At 48.9% G+C, this 17893-nt stretch overlaps 1 protein-coding gene across 1 annotated transcript in view; it reads left to right on the top strand.

Annotated features, from left to right (window-relative positions):
* LOC122935558 (carbonic anhydrase 9-like) overlaps nt 1–17893 on the top strand; it is an 87129-nt gene that overhangs the window by 54328 nt on the left and 14908 nt on the right. The window contains exons 9-10 of the mRNA XM_044291326.1: nt 1437–1472; nt 10005–10098. Coding sequence (XP_044147261.1) covers nt 1437–1472; nt 10005–10098 — 130 coding nt within the window. The remainder of the gene's footprint in view (nt 1–1436; nt 1473–10004; nt 10099–17893) is intronic.

Genomic DNA, 17893 nt, shown 5'->3' with positions numbered 1-17893 from the left:
AGTCCAATGACCTACATCCAGTATGATCGCCATGTGAATAGTCCAGTGAACTATATCCAGTGTGTAAATACAAACTTCAAGGTGGTGGCTCACTCCAGATGAGATTCTGGAGCAGGTGCTGCTAACCCAAATTGGAGGGACACCCACCCTCTATTGGTAATTGCATGTGAAAAGGCTAGACGTGCTCGCCCATAATTCTAGCCTTTTCACATATATCCAGTGTGTGCCCCATGTAAACAGTCCAGTTACCTATATCCGGTGTGTGCCACATGTGAACAGTCCAATGACCTACATCCAGTGTGATCGCCATGTGAACAGTCCAGTGACCTATATCTAGTGTGTGCCCCTTGTGAGCAGTTCAGTGACCTATATCCAGTGTGATCGCCATGTGAACAGTCCAGTGACTCCAGTCCAGTGACTTGTATCCAATATGTTCCTCATGTGAACAGTCCAGTGACCTATATCCAGTCTGTGCTCCATGTGAACAGTCCAGTGACTTGTATCCAATGTGTTCCTCATGTGAACAGTCCAGTGACCTATATCCAGTCTGTGCTCCATGTGAACAGTCCAGTAACCTATATCCGGTGTGTGCTCCATGTGAACAGTCCAGTGACCTATATCCAGTGTGCCCAATGTGAACAGTCCAGTGACCTATATCCAGTCTGTGCTCCATGTGAACAGTCCATTGACCTATATCCAGTGTGCCCATGTGAACAGTCCAGTGACGTATATCCAGTGTGTGCCCATGTGAACAGTCCAGTGACCTATATCCAGTCTGTGCTCCATGTGAACAGTCCAGTGACCTATATCCAGTCTGTGCTCCATGTGAACAGTCCAGTGACCTATATCCAGTCTGTGATCCATGTGAACAGTCCAGTGATCTATATCCAGTCTGTGCTCCATGTGAACAGTCCAGTGACCTATATCCAGTCTGTGCTCCATGTGAACAGTCCAGTGACCTATATCCAGTGTGCCCATGTGAACAGTCCAGTGACCTATATCCAGTCTGTGCTCCATGTGAACAGTCCAGTGACCTATATCCAGTCTGTGCTCCATGTGAACAGTCCATTGACCTATATCCAGTCTGTGCTCCATGTGAACAGTCCAGTGACCTATATCCAGTCTGTGCTCCATGTGAACAGTCCAGTGACCTATATCCGGTGTGTGTCCCATGTGAACAGTCCAGTGACCTATATCCAGTCTGTGCTCCATGTGAACAGTCCATTGACCTATATTCGGTGTGTGCTCCATGTGAACAGTCCAGTGACCTATATCCAGTCTGTGCTCCATGTGAACAGTCCAGTGACCTATATCCAGTGTGTTCCATGTGAACAGTCCAGTGACCTACATCCAGTGCGTGCCCCATATTGTCAGTCTGTTTTACCTCTTTGATCCCTCCATGTACCCAATGACATTCTGCTTTGTCTCCTGTACAGGTTCTCATGGCCAGCAGCACCCTTCACTGGGAATAGGTAAGTGTGACATACCTCCCAACATTTGAAATGCATAAAGAGGGACAACACGTGCGGCCACAGCAAATGTTTTCATACGAGGCAAACTCCACCAAAAACTAACTATTTACACTCAGTCCCCTTAATGCCCCCAAGTTGTAATTATTTCCATTGTGTTCCATCGCAGTAGTTGTGCCTGTATTGTACCCCTTCACCGTAGTTATGCCCAGTTTTCTGCACCCTCACAGTAGTTATGGCCAGATATGTGCCCTCTTACTAATTATGCCCTGATATGTGCCCCCTTACAGTAGTTATGCCCAGTTTTCTGCACCCTCACAGCAGTTGTGGCCAGATATGTGCCCTCTTACTAATTATGCCCTGATATGTGCCCCCTTACAGTAGTTATGCCCAGTTTTCTGCACCCTCACAGCAGTTGTGGCCAGATATGTGCCCTCTTACTAATTATGCCCTGATATGTGCCCCCAAACAGTAGTTATGCCCAGTTATCTGCACCCTCACAGCAGTTTTGACCAGATAAGTGCCCCCTTCACAGCAGTTATGCCAAGATATGTGCCCCCAAACAGTAGTTATGACTGGTGATGAGCGGCAGGGGCAATATTCTGATTCGCGATATTAAGCAAATATTTTATAGAATATTTGTTGAATATTTGCAAATTAGAATATTTTATATTTTCTACATTCTTTCTTTTTACTCCAAAATCGTCAAGGTAATGATCGTGTGATATGTGAATATTACGTGATCAATACAGGCGTGGGTCAAAAACGAACACATAGCACTATAGAATACACTGCTATATATTAACTTTTAGAATATTCGTCATTTTTTCCATCTGAACACACGGTTGGCCCAAAAGCAATTTAAGTATGAATCATGACTTCAGATGGCAAAAAATGACGAATATTTAAAAAAACTAATATATAGCACTATGTTTGAAATATTCACGAATTCTCGAAGTTGCGATATTCGAGATAAAAATTTGCTTTTCAAATATTCACATTCAACACTAGTTATGATCAGATATGTGCCCCCTCAGAGTAGTTATATCTAGGGATGAGCGAACTCGAACTGTATAGTTCGTAAAAGTCCGGGTTCGGGTTCGGTGTTCGTCGCTTTCTTGGCGCTTTTGTGACGCTTTCTTGGCGCTTTTTGAAAGGCTGCAAAGCAGCCAATCAACAAGCGTCATACTACTTGCCCCAAGAGGCCGTCACAGCCATGCCTACTATTGGCATGGCTGTGATTGGCCAGAGCACCATGTGACCCCGCCTCTATTTAAGCTGGAGTCACATAGCGCCGCCCGTCACTCTGCTCTGATCAGTGTAGGGAGAGGTTGCGGCTGCGACAGTAGGGCGAGATTAGGCAGATTAACTCCTCCAAAGGACTTGATTATTGATCGATCTGCAGCTGTGGATGATTGAGCTGCTGAAATTCAAATGCTCACTGTTTTTAGGCTGCCCAGACCGTTTGTCAGTCACTTTTTTCTGGGGTGATCGGCGGCCATTTTGTGTCTTGTGCAGTGCTGCGACCAAGTGCATCCAAGCTGTGACCAAGTGCATTTAACCCTCAATGGTGTGGTTTGTTTTTTGGCTAAAGCCTACATCAGGGTGAAGCTGTCACACCAAGTGCATTTAACCAGCAATAGTCTGTTCATTTTTTGGCCATATACTACATCAGGGGCAAGCTGCGCCCGTCACCAAGTGCATTTAACCCTCAGTAGTGTGGTTGTTTTTTGGCCATATCCCAGTCTAATTCTGTCAGTAAACCCATACCGGTCACCCAGCGCCTAAATACTAGGCCTCAAATTTATATCCCGCTAAATCTCTCGTTACCGCTGTCCTGTTGTGGCTGGGAAAGTTATTTAGTGTCCGTCAAAGCACATTTTTTGTTCTGGGTTGAAATACAATTCCCAATTTAGCAATTTCATAATTTAGTGGTTTCTGCTATATCAGAGCTATTTGAAATCCATCCCTAAAAGGGTATATAATATTCAAGGTGCACATTGGGTCATTCAGAATAACTTCACACACACGCTTCTGTGCATTTCCAAGTCTAATTCTGGCACTAAACCCATACCTGTCACCCAGCGCCTAAATACTAGGCCTCAAATTTATATCCCGCTGAATTTGAATACAATACATTGGGCCAAATAATATTTTTGTTGTTGTGGTGAACCATAACAATGAGGAAAACATCTAGTAAGGGACGCGGACGTGGACATGGTCGTGGTGGTGTTAGTGGACCCTCTGGTGCTGGGAGAGGACGTGGCTGTTCTGCCACATCCACACGTCCTAGTGTACCAACTACCTCAGGTCCCAGTAGCCGCCAGAATTTACAGCGATATTTGGTGGGGCCCAATGCCGTTCTAAGGATGGTAAGGCCTGAGCAGGTACGGGCATTAGTCAATTGGGTGGCCGACAGTGGATCCAGCACGTTCACATTATCTCCCACCCAGTCTTCTGCAGAAAGCGCACAGATGGCGCCTGAAAACCAACCCCATCAGTCTGTCACATCACCCCCATGCATACCAGGGAAACTGTCTCAGCCTCAAGTCATGCAGCAGTCTCTTATGCTGTTTGAAGACTCCGCTGGCAGGGTTTCCCAAGGGCATCCACCTAGCCCTTCCCCAGCGGTGGAAGACATAGAATGCACTGACGCACAACCACTTATGTTTCCTGATGATGAGGACATGGGAATACCACCTCAGCATGTCTCTGATGATGACGAAACACAGGTGCCAACTGCTGCGTCTTTCTGCAGTGTGCAGACTGAACAGGAGGTCAGGGATCAAGACTGGGTGGAAGACGATGCAGGGGACGATGAGGTCCTAGACCCCACATGGAATGAAGGTCGTGCCACTGACTTTCACAGTTCGGAGGAAGAGGCAGTGGTGAGACCGAGCCAACAGCGTAGCAAAAGAGGGAGCAGTGGGCAAAAGCAGAACACCCGCCGCCAAGAGACTCCGCCTGCTACTGCCCGCCGCCATCTTGGACCGAGCACCCCAAAGGCAGCTTCAAGGAGTTCCCTGGCATGGCACTTCTTCACACAATGTGCTGACGACAAGACCCGAGTGGTTTGCACGCTGTGCCATCAGAGCCTGAAGCGAGGCATTAACGTTCTGAACCTGAGCACAACCTGCATGACCAGGCACCTGCATGCAAAGCATGAACTGCAGTGGAGTAACCACCTTAAAGCCAAGGAAGTCACTCAGGCTCCCCCTGCGGCCTCTTCTGCTGCCGCCGCCTCGGCCTCTTCTGCTGCCGCCGCCTCGGCCTCTTCTGCTGCCGCCGCCTCGGCCTCTTCTGCTGCCGCCGCCTCGGCCTCTTCTGCTGCCGCCGCCTCGGCCTCTTCTGCTGCCGCCGCCTCGGCCTCTTCTGCTGCTGCTACCACCAACACCACCACCACCACCTCCGTCACCAAGCGTCTCAACCATGTCACACGGCAGCGTTCAGCTCTCCATCTCACAAACATTTGATAGAAAGCGTAAATTCCCACCTAGCCACCCTCGATCCCTGGCCCTGAATGCCAGCATTTCTAAACTACTGGCCTATGAAATGCTGTCATTCAGGCTGGTGGACACAGACAGCTTCAAACAGCTCATGTCGCTTGCTGTCCCACAGTATGTTGTTCCCAGCCGCCACTACTTCTCCAAGAGAGCCGTGCCTTCCCTGCACAACTAAGTATCCGATAAGATCAAGTGTGCACTGCGCAACGCCATCTGTGGCAAGGTCCACCTAACCACAGATACGTGGACCAGTAAGCACGGCCAGGGACGCTATATCTCCCTAACTGCACACTGGGTAAATGTAGTGGCAGCTGGGCCCCAGGCGGAGAGCTGTTTGGCGCACGTCCTTCCGCCGCCAAGGATCGCAGGGCAACATTCTTTGCCTCCTGTTGCCACCTCCTCCTTCTCGGCTTCCTCCTCCTCTTCTTCCACCTGCTCATCCAGTCAGCCACACACCTTCATCACCAACTTCAGCACAGCCCGGGGTAAACGTCAGCAGGCCATTCTGAAACTCATATATTTGGGGGACAGGCCCCACACCGCACAGGAGTTGTGGCGGGGTATAGAACAACAGACCGACGAGTGGTTGCTGCCGGTGAGCCTCAAGCCTGGCCTGGTGGTGTGCGATAATGGGCGAAATCTCGTTGCAGCTCTGGGACTAGCCGGTTTGACGCGCATGTGCTGAATTTGGTGGTGCAGAAGTTCATTCACAACTACCCCGACATGTCAGAGCTGCTGCATAAAGTGCGGGCCGTCTGTTCGCGCTTCCGGCGTTCACATCCTGCCGCTGCTCGCCTGTCTGCGCTACAGCGTAACTTCGGCCTTCCCGCTCACCGCCTCATATGCGACGTGCCCACCAGGTGGAACTCCACCTTGCACATGCTGGACAGACTGTGCGAGCAGCAGCAGGCCATAGTGGAGTTTCAGCTGCAGCACGCACGGGTCAGTCGCACTGCGGAACAGCACCACTTCACCACCAATGACTGGGCCTCCATGCGAGACCTGTGTGCCCTGTTGCGCTGTTTCGAGTACTCCACCAACATGGCCAGTGGCGATGACGCCGTTATCAGCGTTACAATACCACTTCTATGTCTCCTTGAGAAAACACTTAGGGCGATGATGGAAGAGGAGGTGGCCCAGGAGGAGGAGGAGGAGGAGGAGGAGGAGGAGGAGGAGGAGGAGGAAGAGGAAGAGGAAGAGGGGTCATTTTTAGCACTTTCAGGCCAGTCTCTTCGAAGTGACTCAGAGGGAGGTTTTTGGCAACAGCAGAGGCCAGGTACAAATGTGGCCAGCCAGGGCCCACTACTGGAGGACGAGGAGGACGAGGATGAGGAGGAGGTGGAGGAGGATGAGGATGAAGCATGGTCACAGCGGGGTGGCACCCAACGCAGCTCGGGCCCATCACTGGTGCGTGGCTGGGGGGAAAGGCAGGACGATGACGATACGCCTCCCACAGAGGACAGCTTGTCCTTACCCCTGGGCAGCCTGGCACACATGAGCGACTACATGCTGCAGTGCCTGCGCAACGACAGCAGAGTTGCCCACATTTTAACCTGTGCGGACTACTGGGTTGCCACCCTGCTGGATCCAGGCTACAAAGACAATGTGCCCACCTTACTTCCTGCACTGGAGCGTGATAGGAAGATGCGCGAGTACAAGCGCACGTTGGTAGACGCGCTACTGAGAGCATTCCCAAATGTCACAGGGGAACAAGTGGAAGCCCAAGGCCAAGGCAGAGGAGGAGCAAGAGGTCGCCAAGGCAGCTGTGTCATGGCCAGCTCCTCTGAGGGCAGGGTTAGCATGGCAGAGATGTGGAAAAGTTTTGTCAACACGCCACAGCTAACTGCACCACCACCTGATACGCAACGTGTTAGCAGGAGGCAACATTTCACTAACATGGTGGAACAGTACGTGTGCACACCCCTCCACGTACTGACTGATGGTTCGCCCCATTCAACTTCTGGGTCTCTAAATTGTCCACGTGGCCAGAGCTAGCCTTTTATGCCTTGGAGGTGCTGGCCTGCCCGGCGGCCAGCGTTTTGTCTGAACGTGTATTCAGCACGGCAGGGGGCGTCATTACAGACAAACGCAGCCGCCTGTCTACAGCCAATGTGGACAAGCTGACGTTCATAAAAATGAACCAGGCATGGATCCCACAGGACCTGTCCGTCCCTTGTCCAGATTAGACATTAACTACCTCCCCTTAACCATATATTATTGGACTCCAGGGCACTTCCTCATTTAATCCTATTTTTATTTTCATTTTACCATTATATTGCGAGGCTACCCAAAGTTGAATGAACCTCTCCTCTGCCTGGGTGCCGGGGCCTAAATATATGCCAATGGACTGTTCCAATGTTGGGTGACGTGAAGCCTGATTCTCTGCTATGACATGCAGACTGATTCTCTGCTGACATGAAGCCAGATCCTCTGTTACGGGACCTCTCTCCTCTGCCTGGGTGCTGGGCCTAAATATATGCCAATGGACTCTTACAGTGGTGGCTGACGTGAAGCCTGATTCTCTGCTATGACATGCAGACTGATTCTCTGCTGACATGAAGCCAGATTCTCTGTTACGGGACCTCTCTCCTCTGCCTGGGTGCTGGGGCCTAAATATCTGACAATGGACTGTTGCAGTGGTGGCTGACGTGAAGCCTGATTCTCTGCTATGACATGCAGACTGATTCTCTGCTGACATGAAGCCAGATTCTCTGTTACAGGACCTCTCTCCTCTGCCTGGGTGCTGGGCCTAAATATATGCCAATGGACTGTTGCAGTGGTGGCTGACGTGAAGCCTCATTCTCTGCTATGACATGCAGACTGATTCTCTGCTGACGTGAAGCCAGATTCTCTGTTACGGGACCTCTCTCCTCTGCCTGTGTGTGTGCTGGGCCTAAATATATGACAATGGACTGTTACAGTGGTGGGTGACGTGAAGCCTGATTCTCTGCTATGACATGCAGACTGATTCTCTGCTGACATGAAGCCAGATCCTCTGTTACGGGACCTCTCTCCTCTGCCTGGGTGCTGGGCCTAAATTTATGAAAATGGCCTGTTACAGTGGTGGCTGACGTGAAGCCTCATTCTCTGCTATGACATGCAGACTGATTCTCTGCTGACGTGAAGCCAGATTCTCTGTTACGGGACCTCTCTCCTCTGCCTGTGTGTGTGCTGGGCCTAAATATATGCCAATGGACTGTTGCAGTGGTGGGTGACGTGAAGCCTCATTCTCTGCTATGACATGCAGACTGATTCTCTGCTGACATGAAGCCAGATTGTCTGTTACGGGACCTCCCTCCTCTGCCTGGGTGCCGGGGCCTAAATATCAACAATGGACTGTTCCAGTGGTGGGTGACGGGAAGCCAGATTCTCTGCTATGGGACCTCTCTCCAATTGATTTTGGTTAATTTTTATTTATTTAATTTTTATTTTAATTCATTTCCCTATCCACATTTGTTTGCAGGGGATTTACCTACATGTTGCTGCCTTTTGCAGCCCTCTAGCCCTTTCCTGGGCTGTTTTACAGCCGTTTTAGTGCCGAAAAGTTCGGTTCCACATTGACTTCAATGGGGTTCGGGTTCGGGACGAAGTTCGGATCGGGTTCGGATCCCGAACCCGAACATTTTCGGGAAGTTCGGCCGAACTTCTTGAACCCGAACATCCAGGTGTTCGCTCAACTCTAGTTATATCCCAATAAGTTCACCCTTCACAGTAATCATGATATATGCCCCCTTCACAGTAGGTACACCCATATATGCGCCCCCACAGTAGTTAATCCAGATATGTGCCCCTTCACAGTAGTTATACCCAGATATGTGCCCCTTCACAGTAGTTATGGCCACATATGTGCCCCTTATAGTATTACACCCAGATATGTGCCCCTCACAGTAGTTTATCCAGATATGTGCCGCCTTCACAATAGTTATGGCCATATATGTGCCCCCCCTCACAGTACTTACACCCATATATGTGCCCCTCACAGTAGTTATGCACAGATATGTGCCCCCTCACAGTAGTTATGCACAGATATGTGCCCCCTCACAGTAGTTATGCACAGATATGTGCCCCCTCACAGTAGTTATGCACAGATATGTGCCCCCTCACAGTAGTTATGCACAGATATGTGCCCCCTCACAATAGTTATGCCCAGATATGTGCCTCTTCATAGTATTATACCCAGATATGAGCCCCTCACAGTAGTTATACCCAGATATGTGCCCCTTCACAGTAGTTATGGCCACATATGTGCCCCCCTCACAGTAGTTTATCCATATATGTGCCCCCTTCACATTAGTTATGGCCATATATGTGCCCCCCCTCACAGTACTTACACCCATATATGTGCCCCTCACAGTAGTTTATCCAGATATGTGCCCCCTCACAGTAGTTATGCACAGATATGTGCCCCCTCACAATAGTTATACCCAGATATGTGCCCCTTACAGTTGTTTATCCAGATATGTGCCCCCTCACAGTAGTTATGCACAGATATATGCCCCCTCACAGTAGTTATGCAGAGATATGTGCCCCCTCACAATAGTTATGCAGAGATATGTGCCCCCTCACAGTAGTTATGCACAGATATGTGCCCCCTCACAATAGTTATGCCCAGATATGTGCCTCTTCATAGTATTATACCCAGATATGTGCCCCTCACAGTTGTTTATCCAGATATGTGCCCCTCACAGTAGTTATGCACAGATATGTGTCCCCTTCACAGTAGTTATGGCCACATATGTGCCCCTTCATAGTATTACACCCACATTTGTGCCCCCTCACAGTAGTTACGCCCATATATGTGCCCCCTTTACAGTAGTTACACCCATATATGTGCCCCTCACAGTAGTTACACCCATATATGTGCCCCTTCACATTAGTTATACCCAGATGTACCCTGTTCATAGTAGCGATGCCCAGTTATTTGCCCCCTCACATACCTCAGCTGTTCCGGGTCTGCCTTGCTGGATCCGGACAGTCGGGAGGTAGGGTGATGACCCTGATTGAAAGCTGCTGACATTCCCTCTCCCTACAGGCGACATGCTGGCCATTATATTTGGCATCCTCTTTGGTCTCACAGCCATGGCATTCTACATATATGTGAGGAAGAGCCGCAAAAGAAACCACAGGTAAGTGCACAGAGAGGACAACTGCCTGAGGACCACCCTGCGAGTGCAGCAGACAGGGGGGTCTGAGAATTTTACAACTAAGTCAATGGGTAGAGAATGAACCTAAAGAGATGACACCCATTATACAGATAGACTCAGCAGTGAGGGGACAGGACTTGACCCTGGACTGAGGGCCCGTCCATAATGCCTTGCAGTCAGACAGCCCATCAGGAGGGGGGATACTGGCTCGTCCATCAGGCTGCGCACTCCTCAGAGACCCGAAATCAGAAGGGGCCCGTCCGGGAAGAGGATTGAAAGATTGTATTGTCAGGGCCCCCTTATGGGTATTCTACAATGACTTAATATACACAGACAGTATATACAGTGACAGTATAAATAGTGATAGTACATACAGTGACAGTATATATGGTGGCAGTATATACAGAGACATTATATACAGTGACAGTATATGTAGTGACATGATATACAGAGACACAATTTACAGAGACAGTATACACTGATACATTATATATAGTGATATTATATACAGTGACAGTATATACAGTGACATATATAGAGACTATATATAATGACTGTAACGGCACAGTTTCAGCAGACAAGGGGTTAAAATCCGTTCAGGCGATATGCCCCTTTCTGAGAGACAGGCACAGCTACTGCAGAACACCAAACTCCCGAACTGGATACAAAATAGCACTCCAAACTGGAACCTCGCAAATAGCTGCCAGCAGACGAACAGGAAAAGCATACAATCAGCTTACACTCCTGGCAATCAGTCTCCAACAGCATACAGGGAATCCCCCCAATAACGAGACAAGGCTCCGTGTTGAGGGTCAGCAGTGGTCTGACGTGCTGGCACACCCAGCCTGGTTTTTATTACAGTTTTGCAAATACAGAATAGATACAACACATCCCCACAATGCATCATGGTTTCCTCCTCTCTGTCCCAGAGACAACCGAGGGCAATCCAATTATCTCTCAGGACAAAGGGAGATCGCCAATACACATGTGGAGACAACAGGACAGACATCACCATTTAAACACACAATGGGACAATAGAAACACACCCACACAAAATCCTCCCCTCTGCCGATGATGATTATTGAACACAAGGGCGAATATAATTCTCAAAGGCAGTGAAATACAGTTTTATAAAACATATCACAGGAACCCCAAAACATGCAATAACCCCATAACCAATATATCCTCGGAACCGGGGGATCTGGGTGAACCACATATCCAAAATTCACCCACATCCGTTCAGTAGTTTGGAAGATACAGTTACACTGAAAATATACAAGTTATACCGAAAATAGTCACTAATAAATGTGTCCCCTGTTTGGTAGTTTCAAACTACTGAATGATGTCTCTGTGCACCAAATACCGGCAAGATAGCACCGTGTGGAAAGTCAGAACAGTGTCTGTGAGTTACAATGGCCGCTATCTATTGTTCTCACCATGTGCTTCATCCAAGCAAGTAAGGCAGAGGATGCAATCCAGGGACAGAGGGCTCCGTCCCAAGTGCCTTAAGACCCAATAACTTAAGGGACCATAATCCCAGGGCAGGAGGCTGGTAAACAGCCCCCTCCAAAACACCGTGGCGAGGTTGGTTTCGCCACACATCTCCTCACGCCGGTCGGTACCTGAGTTAGTCTGGCAGCCCACCCACAACCCAATACTGAACCTGCTGAATTTAGTAGGCTGTCTCTGTCCAGTGAATCCACCAAGGTTATATTTGTAGCTGGTACTCCCAGTCTCTGAGTTGCTCCCTGGCTTGGAGTGGAGGTTGCTTTGTGGGCAGGGATCAGCGGTACTCTGCCCTGGTACCAGCGCTATCATGGAAGAAGCCTGGTTGGAGTCTGGTTGTTGGAGGGGGAAACCGACTGTCTCCCCTTTGGCTAAACTGCCCTGTTGCTGGGGGACAGGACCGACTGTCCCTACCCCCTGTGCTGTAAGTGCAGAGACTACGGTCCCATCTGCACAGTTGTGGGGCTTACTGTCTCCCCCTGGTGCGTTAAGCTGCCGCTGGGGAGAGGGGGTAACGAGCTCCTCTCCCATACATACTTCCAGCCGCTGGGGAGGGCGACCGACCGCCTCCGCTCCCAATACAGTGTCCTGCTGCTGGGGAAAGGAGACTGGGCTCTCTATTCCCTGTAGGACACTCTGCCGCTGGGGAACAGGACCGACTGTCTCTGCCCCCTGTAACTCCGTCTGCCGCTGGGGAATGGAGACTCGGCTCCCAATTCCCAAAAAATCATGCTGCTGCTGGGGGGCAGGAACAACTACCTCTGCCCCCTGTAACTCAGCCTGCCGCTGGGGAGGGAGGCCGCTGCTCTCCTCTCCCTGCACTTCACACTGCCGCTGGGGAATGGAGACTGGGCTCCCACTGTCCCGCAACCGTAACTTCCGATGGAGGTCCACCCAACGTGGCAGCTGACAGTCACCTTCTGCCCGGTATAGTAGGGTCTTAGACACTAGACTCCTCACGAACTTCACGTATTTCTCAGCTGGATTGGGTCCGAAGAAGTTCAGCTGCAACCACATCATACGGTCAAATTCCTCCACAGAGTATCTGTACTCCACTGCTGGTTCCATCCTGGTGCTTTTAGGGTCACTGTACTGAGACATGCGTTGCCCTTAAATTGTAAAATCCAAAGAAATGGTGTCTCCTGTAGCTGTCCTTCTGGCTGTAGGAACGATCCCGCTGCTGCCACCAATGTAACGGCACTGTTTCAGCAGACAAGGGGTTAAAATCCGTTCAGGCGATATGTCCCTTTCTGAGAGACAGGCAAAGCTACTGCAGAACACCAAACTCCCGAACTGGATACAAAATAGCACTCCAAACTGGAACCTCGCAAATAGCTGCTAGCAGATGAACAGGAAAAGCGTACAGTCAGCTTACACTCCTGGCAATCAGTCTCTAACAGCATACAGGGAATCCCCCCAATAACGAGACAAGGCTCCGTGTTGAGGGTCAAGCAGTGCTCTGATGTGCTGGCACACCCAGCCTGGTTTTTATTACAGTTTTGCAAATACAGAATAGATACAACACATCCCCACAATGCATCATGGTTTCCTCCTCTCTGTCCCAGAGACAACCAAGGGCAATCCAATTATCTCTCAGGACAAAGGGGAGGTCGCCAATACACATGTGGAGACAACAGGACAGACATCACCATTTAAACACACAATGGGACAATAGAAACACACCCACACAAAATCCTCCCCTCTGCCGATGATGATTATTGAACACAAGGGCGAATATAATTATCAAAGGCAGAGAAATACAGTTTTATAAAACATATCACAGGAACCCCAAAACATGCAATAACCCCATAACCAATATATCCTCGGAACCGGGGGATCTGGGTGAACCACACGTCCAAAATTCACCCACATCCGTTCAGTAGTTTGGAAGATACAGTTACACTGAAAATATACAAGTTATACCGAAAATAGTCACTAATAAATGTGTCCCCTGTTTGGTAGTTTCAAACTACTGAATGATGTCTCTGTGCACCAAATACCGGCAAGATAGCACCGTGTGGAAAAGTCAGAACAGTGTCTGTGAGTTACAATGGCCGCTATCTATTGTTCTCACCATGTGCTTCATCCAAGCAAGTAAGGCAGAGGATGCAATCCAGGGACAGAGGGCTCCGTCCCAAGTGCCTTAAGACCCAATAACTTAAGGGACCATAATCCCAGGGCAGGAGGCTGGCAAACAGCCCCCTCCAAAACACCGTGGCGAGGTTGGTTTCGCCACAATGACATTATGCACAGTTACTGTATATACAGTGACATATATGGAGACTATATAGAGTGATATTATACACTGTTACTTTATATACAGTGACAGTATATACAGAGAGATTTATTGCCAAATAGAAAATAACTAACCCTAAAATGTTCTTAAATTATATAAATGGTAAAGTATCTGAAGGTGTCGGCCTCTACAGAGTGTTGAGGGGGGAGTCGCAGAGAGCGACGAGGAGAAAGCAAAGCTGTAAAATATTTTTTCCTGCAATGTGTTCACTGAGGAAAATAAACTGTCAAATGATATGCAGAATGTAAAAGTAAATTCCCTATTAAAAGTGCCCTGTCTGACCCAGGAAGAAGTACAACAGCGACTTAAAATAGACAAATCACCAGGACCAGATGGCATACACAAGATTCCTACACTGTTCACCTGATTTGGATGTAAATACCTCAGATTACAGCTGACAGTCTGCAGGTAACGCTGACAGTCTGCAGGTAAAGCTGACAGTCTGCAGGTAAAGCTGACAGTCTGCAGGTAAAGCTGACAGTCTGCAGGTAAAGCTGACAGTCTGCAGGTAAAGCTGACAGTCTGCAGTTAAAGCACATCTTGTTCGTTTCATTTCAAATCCATTGTGGTGGTGTATACAGCCAAAAATTTTACATTGTGTCCATGTCCAAATATTTATGGACCTGACTGTATATTACAGCATACATATATGCTACAGAGAACAGTATACTGTGTATATACTACAGAGGACAGTATACTGTGTGTGTGTGTGTATGTATGTGTGTATGTGTGTGTGTGTATATATATATATATATATATATATATATATACACTACAAAGGACAGTATTCTGTATATATACTACAAATGACAGTATACAGCTACAGATGGATTGGGCAGAGAAGTGGCAGATGAGGTTTAACACTGATAAATGTAAGGTTATGCACATGGGAAGGAAAAATACACATCACCCGTACATATTACTTGTCACCAATACCGATGGATGAACATCGGGACGTTTCGCGAAGGCGGGCCCCATTCACTTTAATAGTAGTAGAACCTGAAAAACCTTTTCTATTTTGAACCTGAAAAACCTTCAGGTCATATTTGCAGCCACCAAATACTTAGTAGAAGTACACAAATAGTCCCACAACATGGACAGTGACATACCAGAGGGAGATCAATGGCAAAAATTCCCACAAAAAATGAATTTTAATCAGGGGCCAGTTTTATGCGTCTTAAAGGGAAACTCTCAAAAATGTGCCCTACTGGAGCCTAGAAAAATGTTATATTAGGCCACGGGAGTATGGGGCCCCAAAAATTTGGCATTTTCTGGACAGAAAAGAACAAGCGATTATGTGGCTGGAGGTACATTAGGTGGTCACTGGCTAAAAATGTTACTGCAGGCCAGTACAGGCCCCAAAAATGTGGCATTCACTTGACAGAAAAGGCCTAATTTGCCGCTGTATATACACAAGACAAGGACCATTCTTTGTTCTTTGTGTTTGCGGATATGTGTGGGCTGGCATGAGAAAATTCAATTAAACGTGGTCGGCACAGGTGTTGAATTCCTCCGAGATCCATGCCTCATTTATTTAAAAAAAATTGAGGTAGTCCACACTGTCGTGAGCTAGACGAGTGCACTTATCGGTCACGATCCCCCCCAGCTGCGCTGAAGGTCCTTTCGGACAGGACACTCGAGTAGGGGCAAGCCAAGAGTTCCATGGAAAATTGTGCCAGCTCTGGCCACAGGTCAAGCCTGCACACCCGGTAGTCCAGGGGTGCCTTGCTTCTCAGAGCGTCCACATTGGCCGTTTACCCGATGTAGTTGGACACCTGTCGGTCTAGTTGTTCCCTGAGGCTGGATCCGGAGAGTGGCTGTCGATGGGTTGGCTGCAAGAATGATCTCATATGCGAAGTGACCAACACATTTTCAAACCGCCCACTTCTTGCAGGCACGGTAGGATTGGTACCTGCACCTGTTTCGCTGTGGGTGGAAATTCCTCTGCCAGTTCCCACAACAGCAGAATGCAGCATCTCTCGCAGCAAGGCCTGGAAATGCTACATTCTGCCAGCCCTCTGTGATGCTATGTCTAAGGTCTAAGTACGTTGCCACCCAGTAATGTTCCTTGCCCTTTATGCTTTTTATACGGGGGTCCCTCTTCAAACACTGGAGCATGAAGTCCCCTATTTGCACTAAATTGGAAGTGGTGGAGCGCCCTGGCTCCTACTCATCATCAAGTATAATGTCGTCCTCGTTTTCCTCGCCCCAGCCATGGACAACACCAGGGATCCCGGAAAAGTTTAAAGCCTGCTCTTCTTGGTCCTCCTCCTCCCCCAGTCACCATCCTCCTCTGACTCTTCCTCAGACTCCTGCTGACTTGTCTCAGATGGAGTAGCCCCCCGGGAATTGCGACTTCCTCATCTTCCTGCTCCTGCTTCTCGACGGCTTGATCAATGACACTATGCAATGCACGCTCCAGAAAGAAGGTGTAAGGTACGATGTCACTGATGGCGCCCTGGCTGCGACTGACCAGTTTGGTGATCTCATCAAATGGCCGCAGAAGTCTGCATGCGTCGCGCATGAGCAGCCACTGGTGCGGTGATAAAAAAACCAAGCTCCCCAGAACCTGTCCTGCTGCAGAGTTCGTACAGGTAGTCGTTAACTACACCTTTCTGCTGGAGCAGCCTATCAAGCATATACAAGGTGGAGTTCCAGAGCGTTGGGCTGTCACCAAACAGACATCTGACGGGCAGGTGGTGTCGCTGCTGAATGTCAGCAAGGCGAGCCATGGCCATGTAAGATCTTCTGAAATGGCCAGAGATTTTTCTGGCCTGCCGCAAGACGTCCTAGACCCTGGGGTATTTGGCAACGAATCTCTGCACAACTAAGTTCAAAACGTGTGCCATGCATGGCACGTGTGTCATTTTGCCCCGTTTCATCCCGCTCAGCAGATTGGCACCGTTGTCGCACAACCACTTTACCAACTGTCAAATTGAGCGGGGTTAGCCACCTATTGGCCTGTGAACGCAGTACAGGACCGGTGTGGCTCTTGGCTTCCATGCAAAACAGTCGCAGCACAGCATGGCAATGTCTTACCTGGCATGTCAAATAGGTTCTGGGAAGTTTGGGGGGTGCAGTGGAAGAGGCGGTAGCATGGGAAAAGGAGGAGTCAGCCGAGAAGGAGAGGGAGGATGGAGTAGGAGGAGGAGAAGAGGCAGGCCTGCATGCAATCCGTGGCAGTAACAACAAATCCACACGGTATGTGCTGCAAAAATACGGTCAAGAGGTCATGCCCTGCTCCAGGTTATGGTCGGATGGTCTGCCAGGATCAAGCAACACGTGTAGTAGCTTTTGTTTTGAAGTTGAGTCTGTATCCCGCCCTCGATATCAAGGTGCACTGGGTGGGGTCGGTGTTATGAGTTAAAATTACGCCCATTCCAGTGTCACCTGTGGCGGGTATATAGCTTCTGTCTTGCTTAGAGGAAAGGAGGATTTTCTGTTCCTTCTCAGTAACAAGATAAGTTGGTTTTGTTTTTCTTGTGGTTTCTGTCTAGGCTGTTAGAGAGACGCCTGCCCCCTCCAGTCCTGAGGAAGCAGGCTGTCTCTTTCCCCCTTTCACACATCTTAGGGATTCTAGGGAATCTTCAGCCTAGGCACGGGGACAACGTTTTATTCCTACCTTTAGGGTCTGAACGTGGCATAGAAGTCTAGGGAGAGCTGGTAGGGATTTGTCAGGAGGTGACCTTTATCCCCAGCTTCTTGCCTAGACACTTGTTTGGTTGTCTTCTTTGTATCTTGTATCCTGTCCAGCATGACACTGAACATACTGAATGACCAGGTTATTCCAATCAATGGATTTGTTCATCCCTGATGGCACGGGCATATTCCAAGATGACAATGCCAGGATTCATCGCGCTCAAATTGTGAAAGAGATGTTCAGGGAGCATGAGACATCATTTTCACACATGGATCGGCCACCACAGAGTCCAGACCTTAGCCCCATTGAGAATCTTTGGGATGTGCTGGAGAAGG

Source organism: Bufo gargarizans, chromosome 4 (genome assembly GCF_014858855.1).
Source record: "Bufo gargarizans isolate SCDJY-AF-19 chromosome 4, ASM1485885v1, whole genome shotgun sequence".
NCBI classification, from domain to species: Eukaryota; Metazoa; Chordata; class Amphibia; order Anura; family Bufonidae; genus Bufo; species Bufo gargarizans.
Note: the sequence above shows the minus strand (reverse complement) of the source record. Positions and strands in the feature narration are given on the sequence as shown.